This window comes from Schistocerca serialis, chromosome 4 (genome assembly GCF_023864345.2).
Source record: "Schistocerca serialis cubense isolate TAMUIC-IGC-003099 chromosome 4, iqSchSeri2.2, whole genome shotgun sequence".
Lineage (NCBI taxonomy): Eukaryota > Metazoa > Arthropoda > Insecta > Orthoptera > Acrididae > Schistocerca > Schistocerca serialis.
Genome location: NC_064641.1, coordinates 137,259,518 through 137,279,260, shown reverse-complemented (window position 1 = coordinate 137,279,260; position 19,743 = coordinate 137,259,518). Strand labels below are relative to the sequence as shown.

Genomic DNA, 19,743 nt, shown 5'->3' with positions numbered 1-19,743 from the left:
GTGTTTAGACAAGTATCTGATGCAAACGTTCATTTGACTAGTTGAAATTGTAGAATATTTTATCTCTCCAAGGAAGGTCTGAGTGAATTTTGTCATGGACACGAGGGGAAAAAGTTTAGAGTGAAAAAATTAGTGCGTCAAAATTTTGCAGTTTTCCAGCTTCCCCAAGTTAGCACAGGGTTCGTGAGATCAAAAGCTTATGAAAAGTTAATAAAAGTTAGACCTTTCGTAACGTCCAATATACCTGCCGACAGGACTGCACATAAGTTTGAGGTGTTAAATTTCTTATTGTAACAATTGTCATTAATTTGTTGTTCACCTTTTAACAGGGGATTGTGGTAAAATATGATTTGTACCAATGGTTACTTTAAGTATTATGTTGCAGATAAACAGATTACAAAGACTGTTTTGTTAGAAAGGAGATAAATCTTACGATGTCAATTCTCTTAGTCCTCATGTAAGACTAAGAATACTACATGGAAGAAATAAACGAAAACAGTGATACAAATTAAAATCTCTCATTGCTGCCTTTAAAATTATTATACCCTGTTAGTATTAAGAATTATTTTAGTAGTTTTGCTAGAATATTGAATTCATATGACCATTAATATTACCACTCTTGTTCAGAAGTGGAGTAAAGAGTTCATTTGGCTTCAGTTTTGGTCAAATTCTTTCAGATTTGTATTTTATTTCGTATATACTGCAGGAATAGTTCTCCAATTGTTGCTTGTTTGTTGACAGTATTCTTTCAGTTCACAGTAACCAGTTTGTGTTGTTGCGTTCACTTTATCATCTTTTGAAAATCTTTTTTTCAGGTGCACAAAAAACTGGGTAATACACATTTAGCTTTAATGCACTTCAGTTGGGCCACGGACCTGGACCCGAAAGGTGCTAATAGCCAAATTAAGGAAAGCATAGATCCACCTGTTTATCGAAACTTGGAAGAAGAATTTGAGGCTACTAGGCACATGGGTAGGTTTCATAAGATTTATGCTTCTCTTCACAATTTTTTATTTTATAATTATCTTCAGTTTCAGTTGAATGAATCAGAATATGGTAAGTCGCACATCAGCATGGTAGGTTGAGTAGACAAGCCCATAAATACGAATTTGAACACTATAACTTGTTACCAGAATAAATTTTCGCTCTGAAGTTTCTGTACAACTTGGTTTTTGTAATAGATATAATCTCATGAATGCACACATATGCACGAATACACTCAGATGTTCATTTGCATGTGCACTATGAATAGCTCAAGTACAAAAGCGTAGCTACATTGTTCAAATTTTACTTATACACTTGTCTACAGCAAAAAAAAAAAAAAAAAAAAAAACCACCTCTCTGTATACTGTTGTTTATATTCTTCGCAGTGGTGAAAAGGTTATGGCCTATCAATAGTAGTACGTGGATGCTCCAAAGAAACTTGCTCTTTTCCGTCCTCTTATTCAGGAAGTTGATAAAAAGTTTTCTGTCATCAGTCACTAGGTAGATAAGTGGGTCTTACATAGAGATATGCAAGACACTTTCTTCACAGTGGGTACCACAGTCATAAATTTGTTGAACAATGGTGACATTTTTCACTTAGGCCATATATTTTAATAAGATTTCTTAAAAGTAGAGGTCTCCAACAGTGGTATCAACTTTTTGAAACCATCTACACGGTGATGTAGGTTAAGGTCCAAGGTATCACACCCTGCAGCCATTCACTCTGGTGGGTCCTCATTTGCAAGTAATAGACGGGGCAGGGGAGGATCAGAATTTGATGTGATGCCGTACAGCTTTAATAATAGTAAAGTTAATCAGATTGTTGGAGTAGTGTAGCAGTTCTCATGCGGTCCTCGCATCCAAAAGGTTGCGGGTTCACATCTTGTTCGGTGCTTTGGAATTTTTTATTTTTAAACTTTTATCGAAATGACTTCGATCATTTTTTATTTTTATTTTTCAGTTAACTGCTTTAAATGTATTTTTTTTTAAATTTCTATGGCTTTGTCATTTTAATCAGCATATTAACTGTTTCAGGTGCTCTCATTTCCTCTTTCTGTCATTCTTTTTTCACTTGGATTGTTTGTGCATGTGAATTTCATTATTTTTATTTATCTATCACAATATTTGGACATTTGAGAATACCAATTTATCAGTTACAAAACAAAAGACAAAATAATATATTCGTAATGACTAAGCAGTGATGTCAAAACTGTATTATTCGTTACAAGACATACATTTTTTTGGATGGCAATCTTCATATAAACATTAAAACATAAATTCTTATTGCACTATGCACAAAAAATCACAGATGAAGATGTAAACAAAATTCCTCCAAAATGAAGAATAAAAATAAGGATGCAATAACATTAGTGAAAATATAAGATGATAAAAAGGAAGAAATTAAATGAGAATCAGTAAATAATAATAATAATAATAATAACCAAATGTTCAACACAAACCAAAAGAAATTTTACCAGACAATAGATAACACACACATTAAAATAGACAATCCACCAAACATAATAGACATGGAACACTTCTGGAGCAACATATGGTCAAACCCGGTACAACATAACGGGCATGCACGATGGATACAAGCAGAAACAGATACATACAAGATGATACCACAAATGCCTGAAGTGATAATTTTGCAACATGAAGTCACCCAAGCAATTAATTCTACTCACCATTGGAAAGCCCCTGGAAAAGATAAAATAGCAAATTTCTGGCTAAAGAAATTCACCTCAACACATTCACATCTAACTAAATTATTTAACAGTTACATTGCAGACCCATACACATTCCCTGATACACTTACACATGGAATAACTTATCTGAAACCTAAAGATCAAGCAGACACAGCAAACCCAGCTAAATATCGCCCCATAACATGCCTACCAACAATATACAAAATATTAACTTCAGTCATTACACAGAAATAAATGACACATACAACACAGAACAAAATTATAAATGAAGAACAAAAAGGCTGTTGCAAAGGAGCACGAGGATGTAAAGAGCAACTGATAATAGATGCAGAGGTGACATATCAAGCTAAAACTAAACAAAGGTCGCTACGCTATGCATACATTGATTACCAAAAAGCTTTTGATAGTGTACCCCACTCATGGTTACTACAAATATTGGAAATATACAAAGTAGATCCTAAATTAATACAGTTCCTAAACATAGTAATGAAAAATTGGAAAACCACACTTAATATCCAAACAAATTCAAATAACATCACATCACACCCAATACAGATTAAGCGTGGAATATACCAAGGAGACTCATTAAGTCCTTTCTGGTTCTGCCTTGCTCTGAACCCACTATCCAACATGCTAAATAATACAAATTATGGATACAATATTACTGGAACATACCCACACAAAATCACACATCTGCTATACATGGATGATCTAAAACTACTGGCAGTAACAAATCAACAACTCAACCAATTACTAAAGATAACAGAAGTATTCAGCAATGATATAAATATGGCTTTTGGAACAGACAAATGTAAGAAAAATAGCATAGTCAAGGGAAAACACACTAAACAAGAAGATTACATATTGGATAACCACAGCGACTGCATAGAAGCGATGGAAAAAACAGGTGCCTATAAATATCTAGGATACAGACAAAAAATAGGAATAGATAATACAAATATTAAAGAAGAACTAAAAGAAAAATATAGACAAAGACTAACAAAAATACTGAAAACAGAATTGGCAGCAAGAAACAATACAAAAGCTATAAATACTTATGCTATACCAATATTGACCTACTCATTTGGAGTAGTGAAATGGAGTAACACAGACCTAGAAGCACTCAATACACTTACACGGTCACAATGCCACAAATATAGAATACATCACATACATTCAGCAACTGAAATATTCACATTAAGCAGAAAGGAAGGAGGAAGGGGATTTATCGACATAAAAAAACCTACATTATGGACAGGTAGACAATTTAAGAAAATTCTTTCTAGAACGAGCAGAAACTAGCAAAATACACAAAGCAATCACTCACATAAATACATCGGCTACACCACTGCAATTTCATAACCACCTCTACAACCCTTTAGATCACATAACATCAACTGATACGAAGAAAGTAAATTGGAAATAGAAAGCACTACATGGCAAGCACCTGTATCATTTAACACAGCCACACATCGATCAAGACGCATCCAACACATGGCTAAGAAAAGGCAATATATACAGTGAGACGGAAGGATTCATGATTGCAATACAGGATCAAACAATAAACACCAGATATTACAGCAAGCATATTATTAAAGATCCCAATACCACAACAGATAAATGCAGACTTTGCAAACAACAAATAGAAACAGTAGATCACATCACAAGTGGATGTACAATACTAGCAAATACAGAATACCGCAGAAGACATGACAATGTAGCAAAAATAATACATCAACAGCTTGCCTTACAACATAAACTTATAAAACAACACATTCCCACGTACAAGTATGCACCACAAAATGTACTGGAGAATGATGAATACGGATTATACTGAAACAGAACCATTATAGCAGATAAAACACCACCACATAACAAACCTGACATCATACTCACCAATAAAAAGAAGAAATTAACACAACTAATTGAAATATCCATACCCAATACAATAAATATACAGAAGAAAACAGGAGAAAAAATTGAAAAATACATCCAACTGGCTGAGGCACTTGTGGCATCAGGATAAATTTGACATTATACTATCAACTACAGGAGTCATACCACACAATATCCACCAGTACATCAACGCAATACAGCTACATGCAAACGTATATATACAACTACATAAATCTGTAATGTTCAATTATCCGAAAATTCCTAAATGCAATGTAACATATACCGTACAGGTAAAAGGAAGTCACGCTTGATAAAGGTCCGCGTCACTTTCCTTTTTTAACCAGACGTGACGTCTAAGAAAGGAAAGAACTAATAATAATAAATTATCATGCACAAAAATTCTGCATGGGAAAGGAATGAGAGGAAGAAAAAAATTAGAGCAATTAAGAGACTTTAATATGCTTATTAAAATGTTATAACAAAGGAATGGAAATTAAAAATAAAGAAAAAAAAGAAAAAAACACATTTAAACCATTCAACTGAACAACTGAACAAAAATAATGATCAGTCGTTTTGATAAAGATTTAAAAATAAAAGGTTTCAAAGCACCGAACGAGATACGGACCCACAACCTTTTGAATGTGAAGACTGCATGATAACCTTTACTCTACAGAACAGTGCAGTTGGAAAAAAAAAAAAGTTTTTTTCATCATTCACTTGCAAACGAGGGGCCACCAGGGTGATTGGCTACAGGTTGTGATACCTTTGACCTTAACCTACATGACGCTATAGATAGATGGCCTCAAAAGGCCAATTCCAGCGTTGGAGATCTCTCCTTGTTGGTTTGTGCATTAGTTTTGGCTTTTCATTTTTGAGTGTGTACCCATAGCAAAGAACTATACACATGAAATTTGCAGCAAACTTATTCATGATGGTTTACAAATTACATTGTTGTGGTCATTTAACAGTAAAATTTGTAAACCATTGTTAACTGTAGAACATAATGTGAGTTTGTTGCAGTTTTCATGGATGTAGTTTCATCACATGGGTAAATATTTGAAAAGGCCTTTGTCTAAGAAAAACTAGGTTCAGACAAAGACAGTAGAAAGTGTGATTAGACCCTGGCAGCAAACAAAAAACCTTACCTTCAAGAGTCGAACAACAATGACAGAAATTAAGAATTACACAGGATTTAATTCACACACTGGCAAAACATCATTCACTGTGTGTGTGTGTGTGTGTGTGTGTGTGTGTGTGTGTGTGTGTGTGTGTGAGGGGGGGGGGGGGGGGAGAGAGAGAGAGAGAGAGAGAGAGAGAGAGAGAGAGAGAGAGAGAGAGATTTTCTGCCTTATGGAGGCAACACAATACCTTGAGAACATTAAAAGACAAGTGCAGGCAAACACACACACACACACACACACACACACACACACACACAAAAGGACGCAAAGACAACCCGCACGAGTGCGATGTGTGGCAACTAAAGCCACACTATGAGCACAGGCATACCGAATCATAACTAATGGTATACAGAGAACAGCCTCATTGTATTTCATTGCATTACATTATTTTGTAATGATGAGGATTGTGTCAGTTTAACGTAAGTTTTCAATTCCCCCCGTTACTACTTCCTACTTCGTATTTCGTATCTAAAAATTCATCTGTGGAGTAGGAGTCGTCGTCCAGAAATTCTTTTAATTTGTTTTTAAATGTTGGTTGGCTGTCTGTCAGACTTTCAATGCTAATTGGCAAATGATCAAAGATTTTTGTGGCAGTATAATTTTCCCCTTTCTGTGCCAAAGTCAGATTTAACCCAGAATAGTGAACATCATCTTTTCTTCTGTTGTAGCTATGCACTTAGCTATTTTTCTGACTTGGGATGGTTTATTAACAAAACTTTAAATGAATATATGTATTGAAAAAGTACTGTGAATATCTCGAGTGCCTTAAATGAATGTCTGCAAGGTGATCATGGGTGGGCTCCATCTATTTCTGATACACACTTTAGTGCAATGAATACTTTTTCTCTTAATGATGAATATGATGCCTTATGAAAGCAGGGATGAAATAGGCATATTAGGCTAATTTACCCATTTGTTTATCTCCAAAATTTGCAATAACTCTAATACTATTAGCAACTGAACCTAATTGTTCCTGCAGATCATCAATATGTTTCTTCCAATTCAATTTCTCATCAATGCAAACACTCAGAAATTTTTAATATTCTGCCTTTGCAACAAACTTCCGTTCAAAGTTTGTATTTATCAATGGTATAATGCCATTTACTGTACAGAATTGTATATACTGTGTTTTCTCAAAATTTAGTGCAAGTCCATTTGCAGATTACAGCTTGTGATTACTATACTTATATCATCAGCAAAAAAAAAAAAAAAAGGCTTTGGGTGTTCATGAATATAAAGTGGCAGAAGAACAATATTGAACGAGGTGGCGCAGTGGTTAGCACACTGGACTCCAATTTGGGAGGACGAAGGTTCAAACCCCTATCTGGCTATCATGATATAGGTTTTCCGTGATTTCCCTAAATTGCTACAGGCAAATGCTGTGATGGTTCCTTTGAAAGGGCATGACCAAAATCCTTCCCCACCCTTTCCTAATCCGATGGAACCGATGACTTCGCTGTTTGGTCCTCTTCCCTAAATCTACCTAAGAACAATAAGGGACCCAAAACTGAACCCTGTGGGATACCATTCTTGATACCTCAGCAGGTTTCTGCAGACTATCTGTACTGTTAATTTTAACCTTCACCATTATTCCCGTTAAATATGAATTAAACCATTTGCGCACTGCCCCCCTTGTATCATAACACTTTATCTTGTCTAGAAGACTTTCACGATTCCCACTGTCAAAAGTCTTTGACGGATCACAAAGTATCCCAATGGATGATGTTAGATTATTCAGAGCATTTAATATTTGATCATTTAAAGCATAAATAGCATTTTCTGCTGAAAAGCTTTTCTAGAGACCAAACTGGCATTTTGTTAGTACTTTAGTTTTACAAATATGTGAAAGTACTCTTTAATACATCTACATCCATACTCTGCAAGCCACCTGACGATGTGTGGCGGAGGGTACCTTGAGTACCTCTATCGGTTCTTCCTTCTGTTCCAGTCTCGTATTGTTTGTGGAAAGGAGGATTGTCGGTATGCCTCTGTGTGGGCTCTAATCTCTCTGATTTTATCATCATGGTCTCTTCGCGAGATATACGTAGGAGGGGGCAATATACTGCTTGACTCATCAATGAAGGTATGTTCTCGAAACTTTAACAAAAGCCCGTACCGAGCTACTGAGCGTCTCACCTGCAGGATCTTCCACTGGAGTTTATCTATCATCTCCGTAACGCTGTCGCGATTACTAAATGATACTGTAACGAAGCGCGGTGCTCTCCGTTGGATCTTCTCTATCTCTTCTATCAACCCTATCTGGTACGGATCCCACACTGCTGAGCAATATTCAAGCAGTGGGCGAACAAGCGTACTGTAACCTACTTCCTTTGTTTTCGGATTGCATTTCCTTAGGATTCTTCCAATGAATCTCAGTCTGGCATCTGCTTTACCGACGATCAACTTTATATGATCATTCCATTTTAAATCACTCCTAATGCCTACTCCCAGATAATTTATGGAATTAACTGCTTCCAGTTGCTGACCTGCTATATAGTAGCTAAATGATCCGGGATCTTTCTTTCTTTGTATTCGCAGCACATTACACTTGTCTACATTGAGATTCAATTGCCATTCCCTGCACCATGCGTCAATTCGCTGCAGATCCTCCCTGCATTTCAGTACAATTTCCATTGTTACAACCTCTCGATATACCACAGCATCATCTGCAAAAAGCCTCAGTGAACTTCCGATGTCATCCACAAGGTCATTTATGTATATTGTGAATAGCAATGGTCCTACAACACTCCCCTGCGGCACATCTGAAATCACTCTTACTTCGGAAGACTTATCTCCATTGAGAATGACATGCTACGTACTGTTATCTAGGAAATCTTCAATCCAATCACACAATTGGTCTGATAGTCTATATGCTCTTACTTTGATCATTAAACGACTGTGGGGGACTGTATCGAACACCTTGCGGAAGTCAAGAAACACGGCATCTACCTGGGAACTCGTGTCTATGGCCCTGTGAGTCTCGTGGACGAAAAGGGCGAGCTGGGTTTGACACGATCGTCTTTTTCAAAACCCATGCTGATTCCTACAGAGTAGATTTCTAGTCTCCAGAAAAGTCATTATATTCGAACATAATACGTGTTCCAAAATTCTACAACTGATCGACGTTAGAGATATGGATCTGTAGTTCTGCACATCTGTTAGATGTCCCTTCTTGAAAACGGGGATGACCTGTGCCCTTTTCCAATCCTTTGGAATGCTACGCTCTTCTAGAGACCTACGGTACACCGCGGCAAGAATGGGGGTAAGTCCCTTCGCGTACTCTGTGTAAAATCTAACTGGTATCCCATCAGGTCCAGCGGCCCTTCCTCTTTTGAGCGATTTTAATTGTTTCTCTATCCCTCTGTCGTCTATTTCGATATCTACCATTTTGTCATCTGTGCGACAGTCTAGAGAAGGAACTACATTGCAGTCTTCCTCTGTGAAACAGCTTTGGAAAAAGACCTTTAGTATTTCGGCCTTTAGTCTGTCATTCTCTGTTTCAGTACCATTTTGGTCACAGAGTGTCTGGACATTTTGTTTTGATCCACCTACCGCTTTGACATAAGACCAAAATTTTTTAGGATTTTCTCCCAAGTCAGTACATAGAACTTTACTTTCGAATTCATTGAACGCCTCTCGCGTAGCCCTCCTCACACTACATTTCACTTCGCGTAATTTTAGTTTGTCCGCAAGGCTTTGGCTATGTTTATGTTTGCTGTGAAGTTCCCTTTGCTTCTGTAGCAGTTTTCTAACTCGGTTGTTGTACCACAGTGGCTCTTTTCCATCTCTTACGATCTTGCTTGGCACATACTCGTCTAACGCTTATTGTACGATGGTTTTGAACTTTGTCCACTGATCCTCAACACTATCTGTACTTGAGACAAAACGTTTGTGTTGAGCCGTCAGGTACTCTGAAATCTGCTTTTTGTTGCTTTTGCTGAACAGAAAAATCTTCCTACCTTTTTTAATATTTATATTTACGGCTGAAATCATCGATGCAGTAACCGCTTTATGATCGCTGATTCCCTGTTCTGCGTTAACTGTTTCAAATAGTTCGGGTCTGTTTGTCACCAGAAGGTCTAATATGTTATCGCCACGAGTCGGTTCTCTGCTTAGCTGCTCAAGGTAGTTTTCAGATAAAGCACTTAAAAAAATTTCACTGAATTCTTTGTTCCTGCCACCTGTTACGAACTTTTGCATTTCCCAGTCTATATCTGGCAAATTAAAATTTCCACCTTTTCAAAAATTTTGGATAAAGCTGTCAGAAGTTAGATTGGGCAGTAGTTGTTAGCGTCAGAGTTGTCTCCATTTTTTCTCTTTCAATGGTCTAACAGTAGCATATTCCAGTGTATCTGAAAATGGCCGTTTCAGTGAGCTGCTGCATATCTGGCTGAGAATCCTACTTACCTGTAGGGAACAAGCTTTTAGTACTGGGTTGGAAATGCCATCAATTCCACATGAGCTTTTACTTTTGAGTGAATTTATTATTTTCCTAATATCAGTAGGAGTCATAGGTTGAATTTCAGTTTTATCAAACTGCATAGGTATTGCCTCTTCCATATACAGCCTTTCATTTTCTAATGAATAGCTGGATCCTATTTTCTCTACAACACTCAAAAAATGATTATTAAAAATATTTTCTGGTTATAACTTTTTGTTAAACTTTTCATTGAGTTTGATAGAAATACATTCTTCCTGTACTCTCGGTTGCCCTGTTTCCCTCTTAACAATATTCCAAATTGTTTTAATTTTATTATCAGATATGCTAACTCAGACATAATGCACATACTTCTGGTCTTTTAATAACTTTTTTTAATACAGTGCAGGAGCTTTTATAATATTTGACTATTTCTGGATCATTACTTCTGGCTAGAAGATACATTTCCCTTTCTGTTTACAAGACATTTTTATCCCTTTAGTAAGCCATGGGTTTTAAGATGGTTTCTTACAATTGTTTTTCACTGTTTTCTTTGGGAAACTGTTTTCAGATATACTCACAAAGGTATCATTTTAAATTAGCATCAGTTTCCCTGTACGTATCATCCCAGTCCAACTGTTGCAAGCTTTCCCTAAACTTTGCAGTTGTTAAATCGCCAATTAAATTCACTATTTTGGAGGACTGGTTTGCATTACTGTATGGAATTATGTCAGATACTGTAACCAGCTGCGCATCGTGATCAGAAAGACTGTTCTTAATAGGAAAAGCTTTCATTTGATGAAAGTTATCTTCGTATAGAAACATTTTCTATCAGTGTGCTGCTTTACTGTACTACCTGAGTAGAAAAACCAATAACTGGCATTGAATTGAAAGAACCAAGTAGTACTTAAAGATAAGCTTTCTATTGGACTATTTCAGAAAATCTACAATGACATCCCTACAAACAATAATTTGCTTCCCTCTTATCTGACAAATAGCACAGCAAAGAATCCCGAGTTTTAAAAGACTGCTGAAAATTTCCCAATGGGGACCTATACACAGCTACAATTATTAAAGTACCATTACTTAGTTTAAGCTCACATGCACATGCTTCTGTATGTTGCTGTACACAAATTTTTTTAGTTTCTGAAGTTTTCACAATATAATAGATTTTGACATATATATGGCAACTCCTCCTCCTCTCCATTGTGTCTTCACTTCCGTGTGCTGAAAGCTTATATCCACCTACATTTACCTTTTATACATTTGTAACTATAGCATGTTCAGAGAGGCATGGTACATCTATTCCACCCTCAGTTTCTAAATCTTCTAAACAAACAGGAAGCTCATTTGTTTTTTAATCCCCCAATGTTCTCATGCAATACACTGAAGAGCCAAAGAAACTGGTACACCTGCTTAATATTGTGTAGGGCCCCTGTGCGGATGCAAAAGTGCCGCAACATGACGTGGCATGGACTCGATTAATTTCTGAAGTAATGCTGGAGGGAACTGATGCCATGAATCCTGCAGGGCTGTCCGTAAATCTGTAAGAGAATGAGGGCATGGAGATCTCTTCTGATCAGCATGTTGCAAGACATTCCAAATTTACTCAGTAATGTTCGTGTCTTGGGAGTCTTGCCAGCAGAAGTGTTTAAACTCAGAAGAGTGTTCCTGGAGCCACTGTAGCAATTTTGGATGTGTGGGGTGTCGCATTCTCCTGCTGGAATTGCACAAGTCCATCAGAATGGACAATGGATGCTGGTCATCAGACAGGATGCTTACATATGTGTCACCTGTCAGAGTCCCATATCACTCCAATTGCACATGCCCAACACCATTACAAAGCCTCCACCAGCTTAAACAGTCCCTTGCTGACATGCGGGGCCCATGGATTCATGAGGTTGTCTCCGTACTTGTACATGTCCATCTGCTTGTTACAATGTGAAACGAGACTCGTCCGACGAGGCAACATGTTTCCAGTCATCAACAGCCCAATGTCAGTGTTGACGGGCCCAGGCGAGGCGTAAAACTTTGTGTCATGCAGTCAACAAGGATTCACGAGTGGGCCTTTGGTTCCGAAAGCCCATATCGATTTTGTTTCATTGAATGGTTTGCACACTGACACTTGTTGAGGACCCAACATTGAAATCTGCAGCAGTTTGCAAAAGGGTCGCACTTTTTCACATTGAACAATTCTCTTGCATCATCATTGGTCCTGTTCTTGCAGGATCTTTTTCCAGCTGCAGCGATGTCGAAGATTGGTGTTTTACCGAATTCCTGATATATTCACGGTTCACTCGTGAAATGGTCGTATGGGAAAATCCCCATTCCTTCACTATGTTGGAGACGCTGTCCCATCACTCATGCGCTGACTATAACACCATGTTCAAACTCAGTTAAATCTTGAAAACCTGCCATTGTGGCAGCAGTAACTATTCTAACAACGGTGCCAGACACTTATTGTCTTATATAGGTGTTGCTGACTGCAGTGCCATGTTCTGTCTGATTTTTATATCTCTGTATTTGAATACACATACCTATACCAGTTTCATTGGTACTTCAGTGTATCTTAACATTACTTTTCGCTGTGCTTTGATGAGAATCTTGTGATATTTTAATATCTGTAGTACCTGCCTGTCTGTGCTTATCATTAAGCTCAATTTCATTCAATGTCAAATCTTTGGCCTAAAAAAGAGGTACTCCATGAGTTTCAGTGCCCCCCCCCCCCCCCCCCCCCCCCCCAAGGTTTTGGCATCTTGTCTATCCATGTCAGTGATAGTCTATTTCCTCTGCTAACCTACAATATGATAGAAGTGTTGTGGCATTGATTAAATACTAAGTGGAATTATCCTTAAAATTGACTACATATTTGCATAATAATGTGTTAAACATCAAATGTTCTCAACAAGGTTATTGTGTATTCAGATGGTGTAGATATTGAGAGACAGGTAACTTCAATTTCAAGGAAATGCTCAATAAAATTAATTTCTACCATTAACCAAAGAAGAGATTGTTGTTATAAAAGGGAACAAGACTGATTACTGTTATGTAGTTTGAAATCCATTAATCCTTAACTTTAACTGCAGATGCAATTTAAGAGGACCCCAACCTGCCTATCTAACCCATGTTCATTTAGGCAAGGATTTGACCAATTTCTGGGAAAAAAAAAAAAAAAAAACTATTTGATGCAGGACCTTAATATTTTTACTGTATGTTACCTGGTGCTAATAGAGTCAACTGCACTAAAATCTACTTTATCCATTTTATAGTTTTAAGAAATACTTTTTTAAATTTATTAACAAAAAATATCAAGTTTTTTCTTCAGAAAATATTTTTTTGTGGGCTTCCTGATGGGGGAATATTAATGAATGTAGTACCAGGGGTGGCTTTTTATGTCTCACAGTCTCTGAAAATTTCATTTATTTATCTGTGATAGTTTCTGATATAATGGGGCATATGTACTGAAAATTTTACTTTGTGGGAAATCTGACTTTAAAGAAAAAAAACTTTTGAAATTTGTTACTTACAGTTAATTAAAACTGTCCTGCTGCATATGATGACCATTCTTGGGCCTCTAGCAGGTCTTCCTCCTTCTTTTTCACCTTCCTGGATGTTTGTCTTGCTTTCTTGGCCGTATTAGATGCAGACCTGTCTGCATCAGCTATCCTCATTTTATCGCAATGTTGCAGCCCAGTGGTCATATTTTCACCATGATTAATTCCCAGCTCTTTCAGTACCCAACACTTTCCAATATTACCAAAATTGAATGTAATAACAGCATCATGAACTCTTAGTTTCATTGTGTTCATGCCTACAAATACAGTTTTAGGATGGTGGTTCCAAAATATGCTGTTGAAACATTCATTTGGGTTCTGCATCTGCCCATGCAGACATTTCCTTAGAAGGTCAGGATGAGCCAAGTCTCTGAAAATAGGTTTAATTGCAGGGAGAGAATGCTGGTGAGAATAAGATTCTCCAGTTGCCTGAACCCTATTGTATTTGCACCACGAATTTTCTTCTGATGGACACAATCCACGACATAGCTTATCATCAGTAGAAGACTTATGGAAGAATATGGCCCAAACATCTCTCTTCATTGCCTCCAGATTTTCTTATTTCTCCTAATTGCCTGCCCATAGTATACCTGCATGTTTTCTATTTCAGTTTTAGTTAACCGACCCTGTCCAGTCAACAATTTGCCATCTTCTAATTTTTTTCCTCATATAAACAGTTAGTTTTCTCAGCCTTGTTCCCAAATGTTTCGAACATGGCCTACACATTCTATTTTGCTATGGCATCTCCATATGGCTTAGAGTTCACCACATTGTTACATGCCTTACTGTCACCATCGCCCAAATATTTGGTGTACCGTACACCTCTTGTTTCTACGGAGCGATGAAATATTTGTTGTACTCCATAAACTTCCATACCACCACTTGTTCCTCTAAAATTAGCCACACAGTTGTGTTCTTTATTTTCATTGCCTTTACAACATTTACAATATTTAGACATTATCTCTACATCTGACACTATACCGGTGTCTACACTTGTGGCAGTCACTATTCCATTCAGAGAAGTATCTCCTCTTTTCTGCCAACTTCCATCAAGTGCAATATCCAAACAACCATCATTTTCTTCTACTGCTTCCCTAGCAGCCAATTTCATGCTTTCCTCACTGACCTCACATACAGCTTTCTTTAATATTGCAGTCAGTTTTTCAAATTTATTTTGTGGTTGATGTAAGTTCATCACTGAACGAAATGTTCTCCCTGCAGCCATGCCCTTGCCAATGGATCGTAAGGCATAAACTAATCTAGTATTGATTTGATAAGGGCCACTTGGATCTGGTTTTGAAGAACTCGTAAATGAAATCACAGCTGAGCATTTAGTGCAAATTAAATCCAAAGCAATTACTAGGCCTTTTCTCCCACTGGCACTCTCACAAATTTTCACACTCTGTGACTCACCACACTGTCTACATTGTACAAATTTAGAAATTACATCTGATAATATTCTCAAATTTATAATAATGTTACTGCACCCTTTGTCACTTACAGTAAATTTGTTGTAACTCTCCTGAAATGGTGAGAGCTTCTTTGATGATGCACTTGTTGAAGAATTATGATTAGAAACATTGTTGCCAGGCGACATAACATCTTGTACAGAAAGCTTTCTAAACTTGTTTCCTCTAAATTGTCGTTTCTTGAAAATGCCTTTGCGTTTTGTCATCTTCAATAAACACAACAAAACACACGTAAACAAGCACTGCAAATGTAAGTATAACAACTATTCGCAATCACACTTGAACAAAACTAACCATGTGTGTGAAAGCATATTGTTTACAAACAACAGAAACAAAAGAATACCAACTGTTGCATTCCAAGCATAGCCAACACACTCGGGAGTAAAAAAAAAAAATATTCCCTAACGTGCAATGTAGGGGATGTCAAGATCTAAAGTATATGCAGAAAAGTGGGCGTGGCACATAAACACACGTGGTAGGAAAATGCTCTTTAGATGCTCAAAAGAATTTTTTTCAGCAAAATCCTTTTCAGAGTACTTAAATAAAACCTTGGTGTATCGAAATATGATGAAAACCGAAAACTGATTATTTCTTTTAGTGCGGTCCCCTTAAAGAACATCCTTCATAGGGGAATAAATGACATATTGTCTTTAATGTAGTGCTTTACCTCACAGTGTGAATCATTCTCTTACGAGTTACAAGTGTTGGCTTCCTTATTAGATTGTTCCAAATATTATTCATACAACATTAAAAAGTGAAACGTTTGGTTGAACGTTAAGGTGCAAATTCTGCAGTCTGAAAATGTTGGTTTGTCAAGAACTGAGGGGCATTGTGTGATGTGAAATATGGCTTCCAATTAGTGATTTTTTAATGTATAGTCTCTATATACATCTATAAATATACTGAGCAAGCAACTCCACAGTACACGGTTGAGGATACATCATAATAATGTTACTGATTTTCTTTTCTATTACATGTGCATATGTGCTGCTCAACACGCTATAATCTCTCTCTCTCTCTCTCTCTCTATCTCTCTCTCTCTCTCTCTCTCTCTCTCTCTCGTAATCATGTGATCACTGCATGAGATATATGTTGGTTGCAGCACAACAATTGCCCAGTCTTCGAATACAGATTCTGTAAATTTACCGAACAGGGTTACACAAGAACTGTGTCGTCTTTCTTCCAGAGGTTCTCATTTATGTTACCTTAGCATTTCTGTTATGCTTTAGTATGGGCTATACTAACCTGCAATGATTCTAGCAGGGCATCAAGCAAACACCATAATTGTGAAGGTACTCTGTACAATCATATCTCGATTAATAATTGGCATTGCAATACAGTCTGTCATAAATCTAAGAAGATGGACTCTATCTCTTCACCTTCATCTGTTGATTGCAAGGTATGTGTGAGTAAATCTAGCTGTCTCACATGGGAAGTTTTTTTCCATGAATCCTTGCTGATTCTTTCAGAGAAGCTTGTTTGCCTCCAGGAACATCAGAATGTTTGAGCCTAGAATATGCTCTAGGGTCCTGCAGTATACATACATCAACAATATTGGTCTGCAGTTCTGTGTCTCTAATCTTTTACCCTTCCTGTAAATAGAAGAGAATTGCACTCTTTTCTCATCACAGGAAACAGTTTGCTGCACAAGAGACTCTCGATAAATGTGTATCCCGGCAATCTGTTCCTAGGTCATGTAGATAATGATCCCAGCATTCTTCCCATTTTTAGAAGCACTCCAGGAAGTCCTGGGGGTGAATGGTCTTTAGGACCCGTTGTGATTCCCCTTGGATGTCCTCAATTGAGTCAAAATGTCGCCCTTTCAGTGCAATTTTCATCTTCAGGAACAGGTTGAAGTCGCACGGAACTAGATCTGGTGAGTATGGAGGCTGTGGGACTGTTGTCATGTTGTTTCTGGCCAGGAATTCCTTCACAACAAGTGATGGGTGTACTGTTATGGCGCACAAACCAGTCTTTCTTTTCCCAAAACTCTAGCCGTTTGTGCCTTTGACAGCCTGACCAGGTGGAACAAACTCATTATGCATCAATTTCACATCACTTAAACTACTCGAGCTATGTTCGGCCTGGGGAAGATGGCATTTTCCGTTGTGATGAATGCTGCCTTATTTCATTGTTATAACTGTAGATCCAAATATCATCACTTGTTTTGACTCTGAATTTTGGACACACTCAAACTCTTTGTTGCAGCTCAGTTTAAGTCTGAATCCTGAGGTTTCATTGGTCGATGCTAAGTAAGCAAGGGGCAAACATTTTTGCAATTCGCCTCATGTTCAGTTCATCAGCTAGAATTTGTTGACACGTACCATACGACCGGCCAGGTCTGTTACAAACACCGTAAATTGTCTGCCTTCAGTCATTATGAATCAAGTCACACAGTTTCATGATCATTTCCGGTGTTGTGCATGTTGAAGGTCAACCACAACGTCTGTCATCATCTACAGATTCTCGGCCCTCCTTGAACCACCCAAATGCTCTTTCTTGACTCAGTTCACTCTCACTAAATGTCTCTGTCAGCACATGGTGGGTTTCAGCTGCACTTTTCTTCTACTTGAAATAGAATTAGATGCAAATCTGTTGCTTCTTTGTGTTATCCATTTCACAGCTTGCAGAAGCACTGAGACATATCCTGACATATGCACCTCAACAACTCTCAACTGCATGTGCCAAAGATGATGCAACATTGTAGCTGGTTACCAAGCCCCCACAGAATGTAGATCAACACCTTCAACCCATTACATGCAGTCTCCCATCCTTCATCAAAGACACCAACCACTTTCTCGAACGCCTGGAATCCTTACCCAATTTGTTACCCCCAGAAACCATCCTTGTAACCATTGATGCCACTTCCTTATACACAAATATTCCGCACGTCCAGGGCCTCGCTGCGATGGAGCATTTCCTCACCTGCCACCCTACCTAAAACCTCTTTCCTCATTACCTTAGCCAGCTTCATCCTGACCCACAACTTCTTCACTTTTGAAGGCCAGACATACCAACAATTAAAGGGAACAGCCATGGGTACCAGGATGGCCCCCTCGTACGCCAACCTATTCATGGGTCGCAGTAGAGGAAGCCTTCTTGGTTACCCAGGCCTGCCAACCCAAAGTTTGGTACAGATTTATTGATGACATCTTCATGATCTGGACTCACAGTGAAGAAGAACTCCAGAATTTCCTCTCCAACCTCAACTCCTTTGGTTCCATCAGATTCACCTGGTCCTCCTCCAAATCCCACGCCACTTTCCTTGACGTTGACCTCCATCTGTCCAATGGCCAGCTTCACACGTCCGTCCATATCAAACCCACCAACAAGCAACAGTACCTGCATTATGACAGCTGCCACCCATTCCACATCAAACGGTCCCTTCCCTACAGCCTAGGTCTTCGTGGCAAACGAATCTGCTCCAGTCCGGAATCCCTGAACCATTACACCAACAACCTGACAACAGCTTTCGCATCCCGCAACTACCCTCCCGACCTGGTACAGAAGCAAATAACTAGAGCCACTTCCTCATCCCCTCAAACCCAGAACCTCCCACAGAGGAACCACAAAAGTGCCCCACTTGTGACAGGATACTTTTCGGGACTGGACCAGACTCTGAATGTGGCTCTCCAGCAGGGATACGACTTCCTCAAATCCTGCCCTGAAATGAGATCCATCCTTCATGAAATCCTCCCCACTCCACCAAGAGTGTCTTTTCGCCGTCCACCTAACCTTCATAACCTGTTAGTTCATCCCTATGAAATCCCCAAACCACCTTCCCTACCCTTTGGCTCCTATCCTTGTAACCGCCCCCGGTGTAAAACCTGTCCCATGCACCCTCCCACCACCACCTACGCAAGTCCTGTAACCCGGAAGGTGTACACGATCAAAGGCAGAGCCACGTGTGAAAGCACCCACGTGATTTACCAACTGACCTGCCTACACTGTGATGCATTCTATGTGGGAATGACCAGCAACAAACTGTCCATTCGCATGAATGGACACAGGCAGACAGTGTTTGTTGGTAATGAGGATCACCCTGTGGCTAAACATGCCTTGGTGCACGGCCAGCACATCTTGGCACAGTGTTATACCGTCCGGGTTATCTGGATACTTCCCACCAACACCAACCTATCCGAACTCCGGAGATGGGAACTTGCTCTTCAATATATCCTCTCTTCCTGTTACCCACCAGGCCTCAGTCTCCGCTAATTTCAAGTTGCCGCCACTCATACCTCACCTGTCATTCAACAACATCTTTGCCTCTGCACTTCAGCCTCGACTGACATCTCTGCCCAAACTCTTTGTCTTTAAATATGTCTGCTTGTGTCTGTATATGTGTGGATGGATATGTGTGTGTGCGAGTGTATACCCATCCTTTTTTCTCCCAAGGTAAGTCTTTCCGCTCCCGGGATTGGAATGACTCCTTACCCTCTCCCTTAAAACCCACATCCTTTCGTCTTTCCCTCTCCTTCCCTCTTTCCTAATGAGGCAACAGTTTGTCGCGAAAGCTTGAATTTTGTGTGTATG

The 19,743-nt window shown here is 38.6% G+C and overlaps 1 protein-coding gene across 1 annotated transcript in view; it reads left to right on the top strand.

Moving 5' to 3' along the window:
- Nucleotides 1-19,743, top strand: part of LOC126473272 (cell division cycle protein 27 homolog) — a 226,379-nt gene that overhangs the window by 199,801 nt on the left and 6,835 nt on the right. The window contains exon 14 of the mRNA XM_050100226.1: nucleotides 816-972. Within this exon, the coding sequence (XP_049956183.1) occupies nucleotides 816-972 (157 nt within the window). The remainder of the gene's footprint in view (nucleotides 1-815; nucleotides 973-19,743) is intronic.